This window comes from Convolutriloba macropyga, chromosome 4 (assembly GCF_964194025.1).
Source record: "Convolutriloba macropyga chromosome 4, txConMacr16.3, whole genome shotgun sequence".
NCBI lineage: Eukaryota > Metazoa > Xenacoelomorpha > Acoela > Convolutidae > Convolutriloba > Convolutriloba macropyga.
The window spans coordinates 41,879,378-41,898,710 of record NC_134471.1 but is presented as its reverse complement, the minus strand read 5'-3'; the positions used below and the strand labels follow the sequence as shown (position 1 = coordinate 41,898,710).

The 19,333-nt window shown below is 37.2% G+C and overlaps 1 protein-coding gene across 1 annotated transcript in view; it reads left to right on the top strand.

Moving 5' to 3' along the window:
• Nucleotides 1-18,674, top strand: part of LOC142337685 (retinoic acid receptor gamma-like) — a 497,928-nt gene extending 479,254 nt beyond the window's left edge. Inside the window, exons 7-8 of the mRNA XM_075387124.1 lie at nt 10,013-10,146; nt 17,832-18,674. Of these exons, the coding sequence (XP_075243239.1) occupies nt 10,013-10,146; nt 17,832-17,961 (264 nt within the window). The 3' untranslated portion in view covers nt 17,962-18,674. The remainder of the gene's footprint in view (nt 1-10,012; nt 10,147-17,831) is intronic.
• The last annotated feature ends 659 nt before the right edge of the window (nt 18,675-19,333 follow it).

The window sequence follows — 19,333 nt, the reverse complement described above, 5'->3', positions numbered from 1 at the left end:
TAGAACAAATTTTATGGTGACTATGTTTTAGCTCCACCTGATCCCGGGTTCTTTCCGCGAGAGTTCGATCAAAATGAACCTACTTTGAATTGGAGTGATCTGAGTGACAATGAGCAAGAGGGTGATAGCGAGAAAGAGTGTGGGACTGGGAACCCTTTCATTTATGATGAGGCGATAGAAGACGAATTGATTGGCGAGAGCGATGATGAAAATTGTTCAATTGAAGTATTGCCTGCAAAGCGATCGAGGCTGATTGTTCCTTAATCTGACTCAGACTAGAGAAATTAGAAATGTCAAATACAAATTTTTATTACATAATTTTGAACGTATGTTTTGACTGCAGTCGGCTATTAAAAAATCGTATCAAATTTACTTCATTAATCAAACCAATATTTTTAACTGCGCTCTCAACAAGGTGTCGAAATTGCTTCACCGCACTTATGCAGTCTTTTGAGTCATTGTAGTAGGCATGTCCAATTTTTTCAAAAATTTTCAATGCTGTGTAAAGACAGTACATGCCACACAAATTGGAAGATTGGGATTGTGGATGAGGTGATGAGGCAATTTCACGAATAGTATATTTGTCACAATTTGAATAAATAAGATGCACCCTTTCGTAGAAATCGACATAGAAACTTAGTGGAATTGGCAAGCTATTCCAAATTACTATATTAGTTATTGACTTCTTTGCTGGCTTAACATGACTCTCTCTACCACCCCGCCTCTTATTTGAGTTTGTAGTAGTTCCAGAAAAGGTTGAATGAATAACAACAATCAGTATCCAATGTGTTCCCCTCATATAAGAAGGGGAAGTGTTTATTATTTGGAAACGAGAGCTGCGTTGTGCTATTTTTGGAAAATTGTTGGCCGACCATACGCCTCCAAAAGTAAACTTTAGGAGACAAAACTTTTTAGCTACTTTCTTAATAGACACGTTATCCATTGAAAATAGTTTGGTTTTTGGAGATGTTTCTTTTTGCGTCAATAAAGACCTGACTGAACCTTTCTCCAATCAAAAAAAGCTCAACTGCCTCTGGGAGAGCTTCAGAGAAAAATAATTTGAGGGTTATTGGTGCTCCTGTCAATTCGGGGAATAATGTGAGGTTTTTAGACGCCTCCTGTGATGATGTCAGATCAAAGGTTACAATGAATTTGTTTGCAAAATCCTTCAGAGAAATTTTGTTTCCACCGTTTTTAAATCCCAGAGCCGTTAAACTGTTGTGATATATGCGGACATTGTTCTCTGTGTCGACGGGAGTGCCTGCTATTGGTAAGCCGTTACCGCGTATTATTTCGATTCGTTTCATGTCGTACTTGTGATACAAGAACGGGTTTGTGTCCTTCGAACCTCTAAACTTGTCGTTCGCGACCATGCACAACGTTAAGCGTCTGATTGGCTCAGTTCCAAATATGGACTCTTTAACAAAAGAGTTTTGTCCAGATTGCATGATGAAGCTTTTGCACAAGGATTCTATATAAGGATACCTTGCAGGCGCTTTTAGCAGTGCCCTTTCAATTGAAAGCCGAACGGACTCGGTCACAGTAATTTTGCGAACGAACAGCGAGGCTTTTTCAATAACTGCTGTAAACATTTTGTCTGAGTCGTCACCTAAGCTAATCAGACTGAACTCATTACTGGCGCGGTAGAGTTTTATTCGAATATCAACTTCCGGGAGCATTAGTTTTTCGCAACTGAAAAAATCCACATAGAGAGAGCCATAGAAATTGAACGTGTAGTCGCCGGTCAATGTGTCCTTTAAGCGGTATTGCAGCCATTCTGATTTATTGGCATCTGATGAGGGTTCTGGATCGTAAGTGTATCCCTGACAAGCTGCCCAAGTCTCCTTACTATCACTGTTTGTTGTCAACTCGGTCTCCAAAAAAGCGCGATGATGGTACGTGTTGTTGCTGTCCGAAATCAGAATTCCATTAGCGTATACTTCAACTTGTGAAAACAGACTGTGTAGCGCGTTATTTGCAAAAACAACCTTGCTTGCGTCGCTTGCCTTGATACGATCTTTTCCATCGGGCGTGTAAATAGCCACTTGAAGTCCTAATTGTAAAAAATTGAGGTCGATGCAATTGCGTTGATCTCCACAAATCAGAAAATCCAAGGTTGGACCTCGAGAACCAACTTGTGGGTAGATTTCCTGGTCGAATCCGCTTTCATAATTAACAAGAACATTGGGTTTTTCGAAAAAATCTAGCGCTGTATGTGTTACAGGGTTGGCAATATCTGCTGCTAAGGTCGTAAACTTGGTCATTTAGTACTTTATGTTTGACAAAATATCAGTTCGACTGCGTTTGGCTTTTGAATTTTTAAAAGTGCTGCCGTTGATCGTTTTTGCAGTCCGCTTGCGAGAGGTTGTCTTTCTTATCTCTCGTGTATTTGCTGATAAGGATTCCCTGGGGGGGCTCCCGCCCGCCACCGGGCGTACGGACGGCGCGGCGACGCGGGCCCGGGCGCCCGATGCGTGCGTGGAGCGCAGTCCTTTCGGCGCCGCACGCGAGCGGGACGGCTTCACGGAGTCTGAGATTGTTTTTGAAACTGATTTTTTGATCGAATCTTTCGCAACAGCTTTTAGCTTCTTTTTTCCGGCTATCATCTGACCAATTTCTGGAATTGCTGCACTGACAAGATTCCGTCCAACCTTCTTGGCAATCGGCAATGCGTATTTTTTCAAAAGAGGTAATGTGCAACGGCCAATACGCACAGCTAGAGCACCAAGACCAGCGGCACCTGAACCAAATTGTCTGGCAGGGCCTACATGGGTAACAAAATTGTCTTGATTTCTTGTAATTTGAGCGTCGTAATGTGCGTCCATGAGCGACTGCTTTTTGTGTTCGTAATGGGATAAATGATTTTTATTGGGGCAAAAGTTGGAATTTCAGAGTCAGCCAGCTGCGACCTATTGATAGAAAAGGCATAAGTTGGCCTGTTTCATCGCGAATAGTTATGGTTATTGATTGAAATGATGACTTGACTACATCTTTCCACTGCAGGTTTGAGAAGGATTGGTGACAAATAGTTGCTACCTCGTCTAGTTTCCTATTTGATGTACTGTTGATCGCAATTGATCTAAGAAGTGATGTGAAAGTGTTGCCCAGTATTTCATCCTGTATGAGGTCACAATAGACAAACATTGTATGGCGCCCACCTGAAATGTCAACTGGAAATTTTGGGTTGACGCCAACTTTAAGAATGTCTGTACCAAGAATATTTTGAAGGTCACTGGAAATGAGTTCTATACTGGATGGTGTTTCAAAGGGTTTTGTTCCGTTCCATGTCTGTTGGCCTTCATCTTCACTTGAGCTGGCGGCTGTCAGAAAACCGTCCTCGTTTTCTGTAGACTGGAAATCATCTTTTTGGTGACCTCGTGGCAATATTTTTAGCTTTTGACTGTGACTTGATATACACCAATTGTAAGGCCAATCAGTTGCGTGTCTTGATCGAAAACTCTTAGCAAAAATTTTGCTCATCAAATGATCAATCGATGGGTAGTACCCGGTGTCAATTGTGCATCTCGAGTTGGAAATTTTTGCAGGACTGTCCGTCGCACCTGTAGGTCGACGCCGACGACGGCCTATGTCAACGTAGAGCTGGTCAGCACTTGTTGGCTCTATTACCTTATCGCCATCATCGTCATGATCATCGTTATCATCTTCAGAGGACTCTGATTCCCCATGATTAGTTTCTAGTAATCCTTGTGTAACGTTTTGAAATTTAGCGGGCCATGAAATTTCGAGCAATGCCACTTGCCAGCGGCCAAATTTTTTGTTGAGATCAATTGTTTTTGGCAACAAGTTGGTAAAAGATGCCATTGTGTTGCCGGGGTAAGTGTTTGTGGACGAGTTTGAAATTAAATTTATTGTGAAACTTCTAAGGCTGTCTAATGATGTCATATTAAATTTCGGAATATTTTGTTAGTTCAGCTTCGTAAAATCTGCCGTCTATCGCTTCACTTGTTTCATGGGAAACTACACGGTATGTTGGAGGGTTGAGTGTGAGGACCTTATCTATTCGAAATATCTCGTGACTGAATTGTATCTGATAACCACGATGAAAGGTTTTAATATTTCTCTTTATCCGAACCGTTTCACCAACTGAAAATTTTGGTTTTTGGATCTTCTCGTTCAATGTGAGGGATACCAAGAAGCTTGTATGTTGCTTGGTCACTTTTTTCGGAGCGAGACCAGTCACTCTGTTTACACGCGAGTTGATTACATTGACAACGTTTTGTAGGTTATCTATGTAGCTGCTTGTATGGTTTTCATTCAAGTACTTGTAAATCAGAGACTTGATTGATCGGATGTTTCGTTCTGCAAAAGCGCTTTTCTTTTCGTTTCTTGTTTGGTAGAGAATTATTTTTTTCTGTTCGCAAAACTGTTTGAAAGAGCCTAAAAATTCCTTCCCATCGTCAGTCCACACTTTCTCTGGTCTGATTTTTGTTGTCATTGTTGCAAAAGCTCTCCTAGTTGTGGTGGCGTATTTGTTTTTCATTGGTTGAACACGCAGGAAACGACTTAATGTGTCCACAGCGACTAGTAAATATCTGGTGTTTCGGTTGTCGGCAGATAGTGATTGCATATCTGCGAGATCAAGGGACCAAATTTCATTCAAGCGGTATGATTGCACCTTCAGTCGGGGAAAACGGTGCCTAGTTTGTTTGAACTTGGTGTATGTTGAGTTTGTTTTCAGATAGGTCTCTACAGTTTTCCGCTTTAGTCCGGTTTCTTTTATCAATCTATTGACACTGCCGTAGGCTGAGGGGTAGTTTGAGTTGGTATAGAATTTTTGTGCAGTTTGTAGGCCACGGCTATGGGTGATTGCTGATGAGATTACCCTTTCATTTCTGCATTTTGTGCAAGTAAAAGTTCTGCTGTTGTAGTCATTTACATTTTGTAAGCCAGAGCACTGGTAATGCACCCAACCGCATATTGTGCAGTAGAAAAGCGGTCGTTTTTTTGTAATTTTCCCCAAAAGTTTCTTGCAGCTTCCACATTTGAGTTTCCTGGCTGGTCCCGGGTTTCTCTCCACTCCGGCAAGTATTAGGAGCAATTCAATAAGAAGGTGTAGTGTTGAGATGTTCAGTATCTGGGAGAAAACATGGAAAGCCATGTGGTGTTCGAATCTCTCGTAAGTTTAGGGCTGACTGCCTTGGCGTTTGTATTTGCAATTAAGTGTTGAGCAATTTTCAATGCTCTAATCAATTCAAGGTCTGCAGGTGAAATTTTTTTTGTGGGATGCTGAATGTTCATCAAAAGTTGAAATAAATTGCTGTCTGATGGAGGTCCTCCGGATTTGTTTTGTAATTTTCCTGTTTGCTTGTCAATTGCTATTGTTTCTGATTTCTGCAACAATTTGATTATTGCTTTTGATTTTTCAATTTTCCCACTTGTCAGTCCAGTTGATAATAGTTGTTCTACTATTTCGTTTGCTTCGTCCGAACTCAAATTATTTTGCTGATGTTCCCTAGCTACCATTTCATCTGTTTCTTGGTTTGACCCACCAGGCTTAGGTACTTGATTGAGGGTGGCTGCAACACTCAATTGAGCTGCAACGTCTGTTTCGTTGTTTTTGTTGCTGTGAGAAGGTAAGTATTCTTTAGTGGTGTGGAGGTTGAGGTCTGGCTATCTTGTACTGTTTTGTTTCCGTTCAACAGCTCGTTATAGGTTTGTAATGAAATAAGTAAAAACTTTTTTGCTTCTACTTTAGTTTGCTTGCTCATCTTTAAAATGATTTTGAACGGGCTCATAAATTATTTTAATTAGCTGCAATCCCTGATTGGTTGCGAGAAGTTTTTGTTTCTGACTGAACTTCACTTTCTTATTACAAACAAATGTTAAAATGTTTTTAAATTTTTTTAATTTGCTCTCATTTAAAGTAGTTTGAGCTAATGAGACATTCCCATGAACAATGTTATTAATACTGTCCAGTAGAAACTTTATAAACTCATTATGAAGATGGAGAATTGCGAAACGCTTCAGTACAGGTTTGAAGCCCATAAGAAGTTTGAAAGTAGTCAGATGATGTGAATGATTCATCGAGTTGAATTTTATTATCTAAGGTTTGTGAACTGTAAAATATTGTAAAATTGTCCGTCAAGTTTGAACATAACCGTAGCTGCTCACAGCATCGAGGATCCAGGTCAATCAACAAATGTCCAAATGGTTCCTTGGTTGCAGTTTTATACGCTGACAATAAAAGATTACGGCTGCCCAATTGGCGGCCAAGAACGTCAATTTGTATAATATCTCTGGGGTTTTTCAGCAAAAGCATATGCGTAACATTAAGATCAATTGTTTTTGAGTTTTTACTTTTTTGATACAAATTATGCTTCAATAAAATTGCGTGTCTGTTTTGATGGCGACCAGAAATAACTAGATTTAAAAATTCTTCTTGTTCGCTGGCTTCATTGTACACATCGTCGAAAACCACTAGTTGACGATTTTTCTCATGAGTAGAGTTGATTTTGCTCCAATCAAGTCCATGAATGAAACTTATTTTTGTGTCAAGAATATTGGCAAGCTCTGTATAAACTTTTTGCCAATGCTGATATACATATGTCACTTTGTCAAAGTTGGGAGAAAATAAACGTTCTTGTTTGATGAGGATATCTGCAACCAGGCGTGTTTTTCCTGATCCACTGGGTCCGACGACCACCATCATCAAATGAGGTTCCGTTACAATAACTTTTTTTCATTTGGGTGTGGGAATAAAACAGCCAATACTAAATGCTAAAAGCGACCAAATTTCTGGTCTTTCGGTTGAGAACTTATTGATGAACAGAAAGCAAAGGCTCGTTGCAATCGCTCCAATCAAAAGAAAGATGTGAATACTGTAAAATACCAAAGATCTTTCAATGTTTCCACACAGTTTCCACGGTGGGCGCTCCTCATTGTTATCATCAAAAATAATCTTACTGGCAAAATCCAACTGACAATCCGGTGAGTCGGCCATGACTATAGTGTACTCCTAGGCGGTGGCTCAGGTGTTGGCGTCTTATTCGATTGCTGTGATATAGCGACAAAGTATTCCAACAGTTTAGCTGCCTCAATTAGCAGTTCAATTTCATCTCGAGTAAGATCAATTTCGGTTTGAACGGGAACACATCTCTGACCCACCTTTTTCCAACACAGTTTCCGCAAAATAATTTCTTCATTCTGATTTTTGTTTAAAAATTGCAAAGCTGCGAGCTTTGAAATATGCAGTGTAAAGTTATCTAAGTTATTGCTAGTCATCTAAAATGGCAACGCATCAAAATAGGACCGAAAAACTAATTTGAATATTGTCCAAAAAAGAACACCGGTAACGTGGCCGAAAAGAAAATGGCTAGGAATGTTTGAGACAATGTATACATAGCCGGGCCCTGTTGCGTATTGTTCTTTCATGAACCCAAAGGCATCATGAAATGCAGCATGCGTTCTCAAAATTTTAAAATGCTTGAGATATTTATGAAGTCCGCTATCACCAGGTCCTATCAATCCACCATGTGGGGCCAGTTTGTTGATGACCTGGAGATCAGAATTTGGTTCAATGAACATACAAACTGCCAAAAAGGCATTCTTTGTTGTTTCGTTCCTAGGAAAATGCTTGGAAACGATTTCAAAGTTGTTCAATACTTTATTAATATCAGGAATGTTTATCATTCAAATGCCCCAACCAACTGATTTACAGAGTGTATATAAAGAAAATGGTGTTTATAGTTACAGTTTTTTTATCAGTTTTTCTTTGTTTGTTTAGATGATTCATCGGAATTTTCCACCTCTTCTTTGCGCGCCTTGTTCTCCCAGTCCTCCTCTAAAGGAGCGTCCCAACATTCCCAGCAAGTACACTGCGCATTATTCATTCCACATTGAACTTCCAAGTAGACCGAGTGATCCGATCTGTAAATTGATCCCCAGCCAGTCGCCAATATATCAATGTAGTCTTCTAAAGTGTTCTTGAACGGAGAATCGGTACTCTCAAGGCTTTCAATTTTCGTCAGAATTCTTCTCTGATAATCCGTCATGTCTGCTGGCTCTAATCGCCGATTTGGGCAAGATCGTTCAATTTCCCACACTGTCTCCATTGCGCTACATCTTTTGGGTGAAATGTCCCTTACGGTATCAGCGTTTCTTGTGAATTGCTCGAAGATGTCTCCCCGTCTTGTAATGTCTGATATGTTGAGACGCAAGAATTGCTGATTGAACGTCTGAATCGCGCTTGATGGTGCAAAAATTCTTGCCTTGATCTCAAAGAGGATTTTGCTTTCATGGCGAATATAGGATTTGATGATCTTCTCCATATGTTTTGGATTATCGTTTGTATAGACCAGAATGTGTTGGTGCTCAAATGAGATGTCGTCGCACCATCTGAAATGCTGTTGAGTCTTTTATGGCTCATGGTTAACAACAGCAAATTGCCATTCTGTGAACTGATCAATCCAGTGTGCAAGGCCTTTTGGCTGAACTTGGGTTGTCTGACTGGCCTCTCGTTGGTCGGTCTTGCGTCTCTTGCTGTTTGAATCGAATGGAAACTGAGAGGGAATGAGGACTTGAGCACTGTAGACTATGAATCGAAAGTTATCTGAATTTTCTGGACAGCTATTCATGGTAACTGCTGAAATTGAGTGATTGTAAGTTTTGGAGCTTAGTATTTATAGGGTGGCTTATTTATTCGAACTCAGATAAAATTCCAAAATTGTGATAGCATTGTTTGTTCAATCATGATAAAAAGTAATTTTGGTTACAAGAAGGCAACTTAGCCCAGTTGGTCATAATGACGTACCATCTGGGCCAAGTTGCCTTAGAATTTGCGGTATTTTGAATTGTTTTAAAGAATTGTGTTACAAAATCCAATAACCGTAAATAGTGATACAATGTTAGCAGTATTTGGGTTTTGTAGCTCAAGGGAGTAGGCAGCTTTCTAGGTGTTAGATAGAGTGATTTTGGCGTAGGTTCGAGACTGGGTAGGGAGGGATCCTATATCTGTGCGGTAGACCACCCCATTTTTCACTACTTCGAGGTCTTGGACTTCGAGCAGTCCTAAAGTTTTGTCTATGTTCTAGTGTATGAAGGTGGGGATATGTCCATTTTTCATGCCTGCTTTTCTGGATAAACTCGGTGATCACGCCATCTCGCTAGGGCTGCGGGGATTTGGCACGACACAATCGTATTGGGGACAAATTACTGTCTGCATGCACCACATCCATCTCTCACCTGTCTCCGATTAAAAGAGCATGCTACCTGAGAATAACCCTTCACCGGGTGATCTTTATGTGCGCAGTTGGAGTGCAGATGAATCAGCAGCTTTCGAAGTAGGCACTTCGCCAAAACAAAGAACTTTTTGTCAGAAGCGCTGTGCATAAGTCTGAAATAGCCTTGACAGCTCCTGAATACCCATTATAATATTCATAAGGGGGCCTTGACAGCTCCTGATATTACCAACAATATCAGCCTTAAGCTCAACAATGCAATGAAGCTGAAATTCATTTAAAACTTTCATTGGTTTTTGACAGCTGGTACGAAAAACCTTGTAGCGAATAGCACTGTTTGCTGATAATAGAAGCTTCCAACCTGTGGCATTGTCAGTTGACTATAGCCGACTCGCACAAGCAGTATCCATTACAGCAAAGCGTGATTCAGCCGCAAGGCTGATCTCTAGAGATTCTCCCCTATGATTTGCACCGTTTGCTCAATGATACCCATTGAGAGAGGACAAAATATGTTGTTTTTCTCGGCCACTGGGATTTTTCTCGGCCCAATGAGCGGGGGATTCAAATTAGGTGAATATGGCAATATTCTGAAAACTGAAAAATCCGGAGATAGAGATAACAATCAGACATAGCTTCAGAGGAGAACGTGAGCAAATTCTTTTTGGTGCTTAGATTTGGAATGCTGTTTCAAAAAATTTTAAATTTAATTTAGTTTGTAACTGAGGGGTGGATAGAAAACCAACCAAGATCTAATAATTTACATGTTCTTTTCGGAAAAAAATAGGTGCCTACCCATTAATTGTTTTATGTTATAGGCTATTTTGTTGACATTTGCGAGGTGCAAGAATATAGACGAGAGCAGTCAGTTACTGGCAGCTGAGATGCAGAACAGGTTCATGCAGTGTCTCCGCAGATACGTCAAGACTAAGCACCCAACACAGCCACTCAGGTTAGTGACACACTTTTGAGAGAAATCTAACAACTTCCTCTTCTTTCAACTGTTTCCATTTTCGCCATAGGGAATACGATCAGCTAATTTAATTAATCTTAAACTGGATTTTTACTATTGGTCTTATGCGGCTATTCATCTAGTCTATTTGATTATAGCTGCGAAACTGTAAGCTGAACCGAGCTATATTGCGGTGATCTTGGTACAGTTCAAAGAGTTTGAATTGTACCGGCATGCTGTCTTTTATTATAGCTGCGAAGCTGTAAGCTGAGCGTAGCTATATTGCGGTGCTCTTGGCTTTTTTTGTTTCGTCGTCTGACGCTTTATTTTCGTTTTACATTTGTTCTAGAACATTCTGCCTCGTCACTGCTTAAATGGCTTTTTCGCGCTTGATTTCACGCTTTCTGCGTGACCTAAATTGCGGTTATTCAGAAACAGAATCTGTTCCTAAAACAAAGTTGATTGTATGTTGCGACAGCCGAGTGGTTAAGGCGACTGGCTGTTAATCCGGAGATCGCCGGTTCGAGACGCGACAGGGAAACTTTTTTTAAACCCAAAAACAACCTCCTTTGAAATAAACTTGTAAGTTTTATAGGCGGCGGCGATAACTATTATCAACTCACTTCTGTATCTTTTTCCATCTGTATTTTACGGCACGCAAGTCTATTTCGCAGCTATTCCGGCGATCTGCCGGCTATGTTTTGGACTCGAAGAGGAGTGTTGACTTTGATGAGTGTATTTGAAATAGGAAGTGAAATAAGTGAAAAGCATTGTGTTAAGGTCAAATTGCTGAAGGAACTTGGTGGATGGAGGGAAGAGAGAGTGGTTTTCTGTTCATGTCGGTTATTTGGGAGAGAGCGAGAAAAATTGGTGTGAAAAAATTTCCACTAAGCGAGCGAAATTTTTTATAACGTGCGGCTTTTTCGAAGCAGTTTTTTTTAGTGTTATCTCTGATTTTGTTCAGCCAAAGGTGTTTCCTTCAAATACCTAAACCAGAAATAGTTTAGTTGGAAGCATTTTTGACTATTTGAAGCAAATAATACAATTTTAAATCCAATTTTCAGCTATTTTTGCCATTTTGCCTTGTTTCAGACTTTTTCCGCAGTCTTTGTATGCTGATTAATCGCCGCCCTGAGCTTTTCAGCCTGCTATGATAACGCTCCTGTTTTTAAATTTCAAAAAATTTGAATTGTATTGGTGTTCTGTCTTTTTTAATGGTCTTCACACTTTTTGATCTCTTCTTTTCAATGAGAAGTGAAATTTGAAGTGATTTTAGTCACGTTGGAGTAGTAAGAGGAGCGAAAATTGAGTAGTCAAAAGGCGTGACTTTTTTCAAACTGCCTTTGAGTGAAGTGAGAGAATGGTGTTTAAACAGATTTGGGTTTTTCAGAGCAAATTTTTTTTTCACGAGCGGCAATTTGACTTCTGTTTTCAAAGTTCTTCTTTCATTCTCTGTACGAATTCTTTTTAAAGGCAATGCGTGTTCTAATAATGGATAGTTGCACTTGTTTGAACCCCTCTGAAGGCACCCAATGGGTTTCGGAGAGTTTGACACTTCGTCTTCATAAAACGTGATTTTTTTAATAGCCTTACAGCGATAGCTGGGGCTATTATTGGCCTTCTCTTGTTTTTTTATTTCGTCGTCGCGATTTTTGTTACGACCATATGACGTCACAACCACTCCAAATCTGCTTTTCGTTCATTCGTTCATGCAATTTCACCTGAATTGCGTGCGTGACGTCATTTTTCGCTTTTAGTGGAGCGAGTTTTTTTGTTCATTTGCGTGATTTAATTTTGGTCACACTTGACTTACCTCACTCTCAAAAATGACTTCCTCTTTTTGAAATTGACTTTTATATACTTTAATTCAAAGAGATAAGGTCAAATGGGTGTGTGTGTGTGTCACTCTTAATGAAGGTTATTTGAGAGCAGCTAATAGAGGCAGCAAAAACGTATACAGATTTTTAATCAAAATGTAACATATCAGCCTTCAATGAAAAGACGATTTTTTGGTCCTTTTTACTGTTTTTTTGAGACTGCAGATCTACGAAGCTATTGCGGCTATTTTCTGGCAATCTACCAGCTATGTTTTAATTTTGTTCTTTTTGTTTTTTAATTTAGTCTCATCAGTGATGGGTCATCAGTGATGAGTCATGTTTTAATTAGTTAAACGATTTAAGCTGAAATTAATGGTTTTTTCGACAATGACATCAACGTTTTCCAAAAAAAATATTTGCGATTTTTAAGCTTTTTTCATCTTGTAATTTTTTTCTGTCACCAAGTGGCTCTTTTTTTAGTCCCATTGTTTCAATTTACAGGTTGTTTTTAATAGCAAACAGTTTTAACTATTTTGGCATCGGCTGCTTTCAAAACATAGAAGTTTTTTGATCAGTTTTTGTAGTTTTTTTGTTGATTGTTGCTTAGCTTCATTAATGATAGATCTCGTTGGCTTTATTTTTAGACATATTTGAGTTTATCTAGTTTTTATATTTCAAAGCTTTTAGCATTGTTTTTAAGAAAATACTCGGGGTTTTTTGGTTTTGATCAATTTTTAATTGATCATTTGCTCTGCAATTAGGAATAATTGGATCTAATTCATTTTTACTTTTATTGCTTGTAACTTAATCGGTTTGGACATCATTGGTGGTGGACTTTTTTGGACTTATGATTGTTGCCGGCATTTGTTGCTACTTTTGTAGAGTGATCCGCAAATTTTTCCATTAGCTGATTTATGTTTCTTTTGATAGCTAGTGCAATAGATGTCGAAGTATTAATGTTTTAGTTGCGTGTTTCAGTGATTTTTGTGAAACTCTTTTTTGCGAAATGTTTAGGTTTTCCTTTTATTTTGTCTGCAGTGGTTTTCTACAAAGTTGGCGTTTGCTGTCGAAACTTCCATTTTGTGAAGCTTCCTTTGAAGTTCACATTGTTAGGAATAATAACATTGATAACACTCTGTTTCTAATAGCAATGGAATAGACTTTTGTAGAGGTTTTGTTATTTGGTTTGGTTTTTTTTATCGGAGGATAATCTTTTAAGAAGGCTTGTTTTGCGGATTTCACTAGCGTCAATTCTTTGATTTCTAATTCAGAACTGGTCCTGCTATGTTTTTTTTTAATTCGTCGAATGATAATTTGTTTCGCTTTACCTTAGTTCCTTAGTTCACAGCTTGTTCAACAATTTGAATGAAATCGTTCTGACTTCCCTAGATTAGTTTCATTCTTCGCACATTCTGGCCAAAGTGCTTTTAAACAGTAGTTGCGCAGCAAAGCAATATGAATAAAGTGAACAGAATCAGCATCGAAGAACGAAATCAAAATAGAAACGGGATAAAACCATACAGTACAATTCTAGATGCCGGCTACTTGAACTTATAAGTCTTAGTTAACACTTCTAATGCGTTTTCGCTTTGATACTAGCACCTGCATCCTCTCACATAGAAACAGGAATATGCATAACTACAATATCCAATCAAACTAATTCGCAATTTAAAAACGTTTTTGTACAGTTTTAATCGTTGTTCTGCCTGCTCCTTCTATCCCAATCGGCGTAGTGGGAATCAATGGTGGCTATTTTACGGCAATATGCCCGTTATATTTCTTTTTTTGTTGCATTCGTTTAGGTAGTTGTGTGATTGAAATAAATTGTTCTAGTAGTTTTAGTGGTCTTTGAATTTGATTAATAATTAATTTTATAATAATGTAAATAATAATCAATTTCATTTTGTTGAAGAAAGTTTGCTTATAATTGAACAAGTTTTGGCCTTCTGTCTGTTTTTGAGTTTTTGTTGATTTGTGAATTTTTAGTTCTCAATGTACTTTTTGTTGGTCAAGTTCTAATTAAGACCCATTTCACAGAGTTTGCTACTATAAAGTGAAATTGAAGGCTAGACATGACACTTAACCTGAACAAATTTTATTTTTCAGGTTTTTCGTTCTTTGCATATTTTATTTGTTTTTTAGTGTGTCGCTGATTAGTATTTGGTGAGTGACAGATGTAATTGAAATTTTTCTCAGAATAAAGTCTGGGAAGTTGCATTTTGGCATTTTGTAGAGAATTTTTGTTTCTGATTTCGACTTTCGTTATTTCCCTTCCCTTTTCTCTTGAGGAACCCATTTTTTAGAGTGTATGAGTGTATATCGAATCGTTATATTTTGTCGCAAACTTCTTGTATTACAAGGTCTTAATAGTTTTTCCCAATAATTTTTTGGATTCTCAACTAAAAGCAAATTTCATCAGATTCTAATTCAGTTTTTGTCAGTTAGATTTCTTGTGCTGTTTTCCCTGTAATCGTTGCGCAATGGTAATTATTCAACAGGATATCCAATAGGTTAGTAGGCATGGTCGATTTTCAACCTTGAGTCGTTAGCGGAATTCGTCCGGTTATTTTTTTTTCATCTGAGGACATTATAGAAGATGTTTTAGAGAAAGTCAAGTTATAGAGGTTTTTGTTCAAGCATTATTCTGAGAGAGCGAGAAAAGTAGAAATGGAGAAATTTGGCACTAAGCGAGCAACATGTTTTCATCACTTGAGGGTTGTTCAAAGCTTTTTTTTAGTTGTTACTCTGAATTCCGAAGCCAAAATTGTTTGTCCCTATCATCTTAGCTGGTAATGGTACGTTTGAAGTTATTTCTGAACTTTTAAAGCAGATATTAGGCTATAGTTTTAATTTTGTGCTATTCTGGCCATTTTGTCCTGTTCAACGCTTTTTCAATTTCTGTAGTCTCCTTTAGTTTTGTAACTTTGAGTTTTGTTGTTTGACCATTGCATGGACTGTCTAATGGTTTTGAGGATCTGTGATTGATATTAATTTTAATGTAGTTTTGTTAAAGAAAATCGAGTAAATTTTGTCAAATTCTGGACCATTTGTTTTTCAATTTTTTTTATATTTTCTGATTTTTGATTTTTTGCAACTGTTTTTCTTGATAAATATTGGGTCTCAGTGTATTCGCAAAATAACAGTAACGCTACCGAGAAATTAAATTTTTATATTATACAGGGCATTTTTCACTGAAATCGATGAACACATTTGTACTTTTTCCAGGTGCCTTGTTGTTTCTTTTCGAAGTTGTTGTTTAGCATGCTTTTGATGAGAACTGACTGGGTCATTGATCAAGCTGATGAATTATCAGAGGGTCGTTTTAGAACTATTGTAGTGAACTACCGAGCTAGCATTTTCTAGTTATTTTGTAAAAAAAACTTTGGATTTCTTCTCTTTCCTGTATTTTCTACCTCAAAAGTTTGTTTTTCCGATCATTTGGTTTTCAATTTTGGAATAAAAATATTTTTTGCCCGTGATTTTTCAATTTTTGTTTGGCGGTTGCATGCTTTGAAGTCAGGTTCGTTGATATTTTATCAATTTTATCAGATTTGTCTTTTCTCATATTATTTTTAGTGATATTGTTTCAAAGTGAATAGTGTGATTAAATAGGAAATTAGTTTTGTATAGCATGTAGTAGGCCTTGTCAGTAGAGTGGTTTTTGCTTTTTAGAATAAAGTGAAAAAAAGGTTTAAACAAATGTTCGATAGTGAATTTCTCACGTGAGACAATTTGACTTAACTTTTCGCTATTTTTCTTTTTGTGATATTTTTGGGTTTTGACCTTTTTGTTATTGCTTTTGTTATCCTATTGGTTAGTCTCATGAACGATGGGTTTCATTTGTCCTCCAATTAGGCATAATTGAATCTATTTAATATTACTTTATTACTTTTTTGCTAATGATTTAATTGGCTGTGACACCATTTATTTCCGATAATTTTTGAACTTTTGATTGTTGCAACTTTAGTTGCGTGGTCCCACATTTTGTTTCATCAATGTTCTTAGATTATGATTTTATATGATTTTAGATATATGCTTCTGTTTTTATGCTATTTGTTTTTTTGCCATTTGTAGTTTGTGTTGTGCTTTTATTTTGTCTGCAATGGTTTTGAAATATATTGTTTTCTGTCTAAACTCCCATTGTGTAACAATTTTTTGAGGCGGAGGTTATCAGGAATAATAACGCCAATAAAACTTTTTCTAAAAATGAAATAATATTTTTTTTGCTTTTTGTAGTGTTCTGTTCACTTTTGCAGATGTTTTGGTAATTGATTTGTTTGAAGATGTAGGCTTGTTTTTTAAGGAGGGTGCTATTTTTTCTTCACTTTCTACAATTTTTTTAAAATTTAATTCAAGACGTGTCCTGCTATGGTTTTACAATACGAGAATTGGGTTGTGTTGGAGCTCTGTTTTTTTAGGATAAACACGTAATGCCCACTAGGCGTTTAGTGTCATTAGAGGCCTAAGGCTCAATTTAGTAGACTTTCAAGTGCCTAGAGTGGTGCAGCTGCAGGGAAAGATTAAATTCAAGGTTAAAAGGTCATTTTTATGAGTGTTCGAGCCCAAAATGGTGCAATTTTCAAGTTTTTTGTCTTTTTTTGGTTTGGTTTTTGTTTGTTTTTTGTTTGATTAGTCTCGAATTGACGTTTGTCAAAGTTTATAAAGGTCTTTTGAAAGATATATTTACTTTTTTACGTTTTATAACCTTTTTGTGAGCTATATGTTGTGGTACTGCAAACATAAATGCTAAAAATTCTACTTGTTTTAGAATTTTTTTTTCAAAAATGCTTCATTTTTTCAGTTTTCCAGCCTCCGCGGCCAGGTAACCTCCTCTGGGGTCGGATAGTATGTAGCTGCTTATTTGCTGGGGTCAATGGAATGGTTTCCAATTTTTTTAATATTTGCAATTTTGTGATAAAATTCAAAATTTTTCAAATTTTCTGAAAATTATGTTTTGCCTAGTTTATCGATCTTTATTAGCCAATAAATTTTTTAAGGCTGCAAATTGTGTTACTGGATAGTTTCTGGTGACAATGAAATGGTTCTGAAATTGATGTCACAATTTCTAGCAGCAATCCATTAAAATTTTTTTCATTTTCTAGGTTTATCGAGCTTTACGGGGCAGCTTTTTTTATGTCTTGCATTTGGTTTACTTGACCGATCCGATAGACAATGATTGGTTTTTAACATTTTAATATTGCGAAAATCAGAAACTTACTTTAAGTTTTGCAATTTCAAATTTTTTCAATTTGTCACATTCGATTTTTTACTATCTTTATTCGCAAATAAACCTCTTTCAAGGCTTAATGGGTATATATGGCTTCAGTGTGTCATATTTGGCCTTCAGGGTAGTAAAAGCTTCAAGAGTTTAAGAAATGATTATATTTTTGTTTAGTTTTTATTATTTAGTTTTGAAATTTTGACATTGTTTTTCTATTTGGCTGGCATTGTTCAATTGATCTGCTCCTCTGGTATGTTAGTGCAAAGTTTTTCATTCAATTTTTTGAAGTGTGTCTCCAGACTTGTCCTGGTTTTTTGTTTCGTCGTCTGAAGCTCTTCTTTCGTTTTTCATGTGTTCTCGAACATTCTTTCTCTTGACATTTTCAGGCTTGATTTGATATTTGTATGAATTAAATTGCGCTTAGAGAATGACCGGAGAGCGGGGTTTCCTAACCTCTTCTTTGTCCAATCGTTCTCACCCAAAAATGGAAAAAACAACCCAAAGAAATAAACCATTAAAGAAGAGCTCAATCTTAACCATGACAACAAATGAGTTTCGTATACCAGTTCTCGTTACGGAGGTGCAAAAACTCTTACAGTTAAGTTGGAACACTTGTTTAAATGTCAAATTTGGCTGTTGGGCTTCAGGTACTGTCGCATAATCCAGCTACTCTCTTCAATAAAGGGTCTGAGCATCAGGGCCATGGACTCCTTTCTCACCAATGCAGTCAATGGAGCCATACCTCTCAACGACTTCGTCACTTCTTTCGTCACCTGAATAGACCACTCCAAAATACTATAAATTAAAACATTGCAGCTTTTGAGTGGCTTGTAGATTGAGTTGAAAATACGGCACGGAGCCCACTTTCAAAATTTTTTGTGACCATATCCACGCCAGGACCATTCAGTTCGCTGTTTTTAGCCCTCAAAATAATTTAGAATTGAACTTAGAACGAAAAATTTAAGACGGGTAGCTGAATTTCAACTTGGTGCAATATTCTGTTTGTATTTTCTTGATCTATCAACCAATCGAAAGCTGGAAGCTTGATGCAAGGTTTGTTCAATGGACCATGGTTGATTAATCTATCAAAACTTGTTCACATGATTAATGTGAAAATTGTTGGTGCGACTGGATGGTTGTAATACGACAGCAACTGAAATTTCTTGAGGAAGCTGCTAATTGCTGACGATAAGACGGAGTAATGGTTTTACTTGCTCGTTGCGTGGTTATAGAGCTTTGGGATCGTTACAGAATTTAGTACGTTGAAGAATTGTGCTATTTATTTTGATATAGACTACTGTGAGCTTATTGTTTGATTAAAAATGAAAAGTCTAAACCTGTATAATAATAATAATTAAATTCGTCTTGAACTATTAAAATTACAAAAATTAACATTTATGGGTGGCATATACAAAGTCAAGACTGGACTAGCCGGAGAGCCTACGAAAGGCTTTTTGAAGTCAGCCCAAGAGCATTTAATTCAAATGTCGCATTAGCACGAAAATTAAACATTATTATGAAAATTAACATGAAAATTGAACAAAATTTGAAACGTCATGAGGGTTAAGATGAACAGAATAAACTAAAAGTAAGTTTAAAAAAACAGATTCTATTTGAACGATGCAGTCCAGGACAGCTTTAAACCTGAGAGAGATACCTCCCAGCGCAAATGAGGATGAATAGTGTCAATACAGTTCTTGAATGATAAGAATGACTTTCGAGTGCTCATCAAAGGCCCTACAACAGTAGTTAGTTCCACACCTTGAGCACTGAAAGGCATCCCACACAAGTAAAAAGCCGTCCAAAACTGCAAAATCATAAACATCTTCATGCCTTAGGCTTTCATCAACTGATAACTGACCTTATGCTCTCTAAATAAATTTTCTGTTTTTATGTATATTTCTGCATTTGTTGCTGTGCTGCTCACTTATTGCAATTAGGAGTTTATTGCCTATTAAATTATCACATGATATATCTGCCAGTTTGTAATTTCATATCCCAAATAAATCAAAAACTAAGTAGATTAATGAATGACATTGTATATTGTTGAACAGTGCGCCTCTGTTTATGTCTATAAATGAAATAAATATTCAGAGTTGTTAATTTAATGTCTCAATGTTAAAAGAGAAAACTTATTTATGTTTCTGTT